This window comes from Sapajus apella, unplaced genomic scaffold (assembly GCF_009761245.1).
Source record: "Sapajus apella isolate SASKATOON/1434 unplaced genomic scaffold, GSC_monkey_1.0 scaffold83, whole genome shotgun sequence".
Lineage (NCBI taxonomy): Eukaryota > Metazoa > Chordata > Mammalia > Primates > Cebidae > Sapajus > Sapajus apella.
The window spans coordinates 6,240,997-6,246,021 of record NW_022437023.1 but is presented as its reverse complement, the minus strand read 5'-3'; the positions used below and the strand labels follow the sequence as shown (position 1 = coordinate 6,246,021).

Below are 5,025 nucleotides of genomic sequence, written 5' to 3'. Positions count from 1 at the left end.
GTCTATTCATGTCCTTAACCCTTTTTTTAATAGGATTTTTTTTTTTTTTTGCTGATTTGTTTGAGTTCGTTTTAGATTCTGGATATTAGTCCTTTGGCAGATGTATAGATTGTGAAGATTTTCTCCCACTCTGCTGATTCTTTCTTTTGCTGAGCAGAAGCTTTTCAGTTTAAGTCTCATCTATTTATCTTTGTTCCATTTGCTTTTGGGTTCTTGGTCATGAAGTCTTTACCTAAGTCGATGTCCAGAAGGGTTTTTCTAATGGTATCTTCCAGAAGTTGTATGGCTTTAGGTCTTAGATTCAAGTCCTTACTCCATCTTGGGTTGATTTTTTGTATAAGGTGAGAGATGAAGATCCAGTTTCATTCTCCTACTCATGGCTTGCCAATTTTCCCAGCACCATTTGTTGAATATGTTGTCCTTTCTCCACTTTATGTTTTTGTCTGCTTTGTTGAAGATCAGTTAACTGTAAGTATTTGGCTTTATTTCTGGGTTCTCTGTTCTGTTCCATTAACCTGTGTGCCTATTTTTATACCAGTACCATGATGTTTTGGTGACTATGGCCTTATTGTATAGCTTGAAGTTGGGTAAGGTGTTGCCTCCAGATTTGTTGTTTTGGGTAGCCTTGTTTTGGTCATCTGGGTTCCTTTTTTGATTCCATATGAATTTTAGGATTGTTTTTTTCTAGTTCTGTGAAGAATGATGGTGGTATTTTGATGGGAATTGCATTGAATTTGTAGATTGCTTTTGGCAGTATGGTCATTTTCAATATCTTGATTCCACCCATCCATAAGCATGGGATGTGTTTCCATTTGTTTGTGTTGTCTATAATTTCTTTCAGCAGTGTTTTGTAGTTTTCCTTTTAGAGGTCTTTCACTGGCTTGATTAGGTGTATTCCTAAATATTTTACTTCTTTTCCAGCTACTATAAAAGGGGTTAAGTTCTTGATTTGATTCTCAGCTTGGTCATTCTTGGTGTATAGCAGAACTATTGATTTGTGTATGTTAATTTTATATATTGAAACTTTGCTGAATTCATTAATAACTTCTAGGAGCTTTTTGGAGGAGTCTTTATGGTTTTTGAGTCATACAATCATATCATCAGCAAACAGCAACAGTTTGACTTCCTTTTTACTGATTTGGATGCCCTTTATTTCATCCTCTTGTCTGCTTATGGAGCTCTTAATCTATTTACATGTTCCTCTACTCCTTAACTTTTCCTAATGTCTAAAAGTCTGTGTAATTAGGGGAATTAAAAATTTTAATTGGACTTTAAAATTAACTAAATCTTGCCGAGCACAGTGGCTCATGCCTGTAATCCCAACACTTTGGGAGGCTGGGGTGGGAGGATTGTTTGAGCCTAGGAGTTAGAAGCTGTAGTGACCTATGACTGCACCACCACTGCACTCCAGCCTGGGCAACAGAGTGAGCCCCTAAGGGGAAAAAAAAAAAGTTAAAAAACATTAACTAAATCCAAACATCTTTTGATGTGTTAATTCCTGTCATAACATTATGCATAGATGGTAATCTAGGCTCAAATTGGTACTTTCAAGGATGCTGCATTTTCCATTTTCAAGGATAGGGGGCTGGGAAACACTGAGAAAGTTATCCTAATGTCATGATAAAATATCTCTCCTTATAACCATCACACTCTGTCTAGTCTTACTTCTGCCTTTCTTAGGACGTACTATACGTGTTTAATTTCTTATGAAATGCCATCAAGTGTTTGAGAATATGAACTTCTAAATCCACTTTGCCCCCAGATGGAAAATCTACATCTACATTCCTTGAATAGCATTGTTCATATACTTGGCCTATTTTTCTCTGAATCATTCATTTCCCATTGGTTTATAAGAGCTCTTTATATGTTACAGACACTAGCTCTTTGTTATATATGCTGATAAAATTTTCTTCCAAAAGGTCATTTATCTTTTAACTTTGTTTATGGGGGCAGGGAAGGGTTGCCATATGGAAATTACTAATTTTTTTTTTTATGTAACCATATCTGTCGGTTTTGTTCTGTGGCTTCTGGGTTTGGTATCTTGCATAAGGAGATATTAAAGCAGTCATACAGTGTATTCTGCTTCACTTATAGTTTTTGTCTGGTTTTCCACACACTTTTTTACACAAGCTTCTTTTACTCAACAGGTTTTTAAGATCCACTCATGTCATTGCATGTATCAGTAGTAAGTAATACTCCAGTTATATTCCACTGTATGAGTGTACCACAAATTTTTTATTTTCCGTTTTGATTAATCCAGTGTTTGGTGATTACAATTAAGGCCATTGTAAACTCACTTATATAAGTCTTTTTCATGGATATATTATTCATTTTTCTTAGATGTATACAGAGGAGTGGAAATGCTGGCTACCGCAAGGTAGTTAGCTATATACTTAATTTTATAAGAAGTTGCTAAATGGTTTTCTAAAATTCTACCATGTTACACTCCCACCAGGAAAATATGAGAGCATCAATTCTCTGCAACTTCATTTTAATGTTAAAAAGTCTTCTTAATGTTAGCCATTTTAGTGGGTGAGCAGTAATATCTTACTGTGGTTTTATCTTACATTTCCCTGGTATTAATAAGTAGTGATGTGAAATATGTGAAATGCCTCCTCACATGCTTATTTGGATCATCTTTGTAATGTCTGTTGATATGATTTGTCTCTGTGTTCCCACTCAAATCTCATCTTGAATTGTAGCTCCCATAATTCCCACATGTTGTAGGAAGGACCTGGTGGGAGATCATTTGAATCACGGGGGCAGTTTCCCCCATACCGTTCTCGTGGTAGTGAATAAGTCTCAAGAGATCTGATGGTTTTATCAGGGTTTCCACTTTTGCATGTTCCTCATTTTCTTTTGCCTCTGCCGTGTAAGAAGAGCCTTTTGCCTCCCGCCATGATTCTGAGGCCTCCCCAGCCATGTGAAATTATGAGTCCAATTAAACCTCTTTTTCTTCCCAGTCTTGGATATGTCTTTATCAGTAGCATAAAAACAGTCTAATACACTTGTCCAAATTTTTGGCCCATTTTTAAAAATTGAGTTATCTTTTTATTACTTATTTGCTGGAAGTCTTTATATATTCCAGGTACAAGTTCTTTGATACATGTTCTGCAAATATTGTCTCCCAGTCTGTAGTTCACCTTTTCATTTTTCTTAATGAAATGAAATTTGAAAAGTGTCTTTTCAAATGAAGATATTTTAAATGTTTCTGAACTTTAATTTGCCATATTTTCTTTTATGATTAATTCTTTCTGCATCACATCTAAGAACTCTTCGCCTATACAGAGATTATGAAGACAGTCTCCTGTGGTTTCTCGAAGAAACTTTTTAGTTTTAGCTTTTGTATATATGTCTACAATTCATCTTGGATTAACTTTTATGTATGACAAGAGGTCGAGATTAAGGTATATTTTAGACGTAATGTTTTAAGGTCTCTCCCGTTTCCTGCATTGATTCTCTGTAAGTAGAGACTATTTGCTGCAATTGCTGAACTTCGTTTCCTTCTTTCAGATGGTTAAATCCCTTTATGTCAAATTATTTTCCTTTGCTTGCTCATTTTTATGAAAGCTCTATATTCTTTGACACAATAATTGGAAAGGGTCTCCGCAGCCACTGCGTAGGACAGGGCTTGACTTCCTCAGTGGGTTACAGCCTCCCTTCCTCCGTTACCGTAGTGGATGGCTACAAGAGTTAACCGGTGGGCAATTACCCATTTCAGTTCTCTAGTGACACCTAGAAGCAAACTCTGTGGCCTGCACTTTAGACCCTACGGGAGTCCTCCAATTTTTACCACTCCAACTGCACAGCCCTCCTCCTGACATAGTTCTAAAAAGGTAAAACTGGAAATGCTTTTCTGTACCTCCTGCCTGGTCAAGATTTTTTCCTCATCCTACACAACTGAAGATTTTCTTGTCTAGTTCTGCTGTCCCATCCTGATGAACTAGAGATCTAGGGGGTGGTTCGTAGACTCCTCTTTCTGTTTAGGGCAATTATGTAATATCTGATTTTCTTTCACAGTGTTTATAGTGTATGTTGGAGCCCCTCATAATTTTAACATATGTTGTATTCCTATCACTACTTTTCTTACTGCTAGAAAAAAATTGACTGCAGAGCTGAAGGCTTGCCACTGTGATACTGATATGAAAGAGCCTAGTCTGAACTTCTTTGACAGCACAGACGATTCCATTGATTGACCACGAGGTACTTATTTAGTGTCTAGCACTCTGGCTCTTTGCTATGTCTTTTCCCTTTCTCTTTTATGAAAAGTATCAACAATTTAAACACTGGGGATAAATGATGGCTATTCCTGATTCTTCATTCTTTCATTCTCACCCCATATTGTTATGGTTTCTTCCTTGAAGTGAGAAATACCTTAAAATTGATTTTAAGTGATCCACAAAGAAGGGTGATTTTTCTCTAGGCGAAAAATAGGCTGAGTTTCAAAGCAGATTCTGGAAGAAAGTCAAAGGAGACTCTTCTTCCCTTTGCTTTTAGAGACAAAATACAATGGCTAGGATGTACGTAAAACTACTAGTCCAGATGCAATTGTTTGAGTCAATTCACCTGTTCGATCTGTTTGTACCATATCATCAACACGTCCTCTAGCTGATGAACAGTTTCTGAATTGCTGGCTGCAGCAGTGACTTCTTCAAAGGTGTGCAGTTTGGAAAAATCAATATTGTCTATTGTCTTTAACTTCACTGTTCCCTCAATACTTATTCTAGCACCTAAAAAGGAAACAAAATCAAGACATTTAATACTAATTTACATATTAAATATTTTAAATATTAATAATAAATATTAAATATTTAATATTAAGAAGTGTTTAATGTGTTAAATTTCAATGTACTTTTAAGCTCTAATTGCTTAAATATTAAAGATCTAATACTTTACAGAAATATAATTCTAATTAATCATTAGATTATGAGTTAATTATTGATAAAATTATAATTATTGATAAAATTATACATTTTAATAATATGAAAAAATTAAAGTATAGTTTTGTTTTTTTTTTTTTTTTTT

General features: G+C 35.2%; 1 protein-coding gene across 1 annotated transcript in view; it reads right to left on the bottom strand.

The window, feature by feature from the left end:
* The window catches only part of DNAH8 (dynein axonemal heavy chain 8), a 353,446-nt gene that overhangs the window by 325,963 nt on the left and 22,458 nt on the right, over nt 1-5,025 (bottom strand). Inside the window, exon 7 of the mRNA XM_032253336.1 lies at nt 4,567-4,730. Coding sequence (XP_032109227.1) covers nt 4,567-4,730 — 164 coding nt within the window. The remainder of the gene's footprint in view (nt 1-4,566; nt 4,731-5,025) is intronic.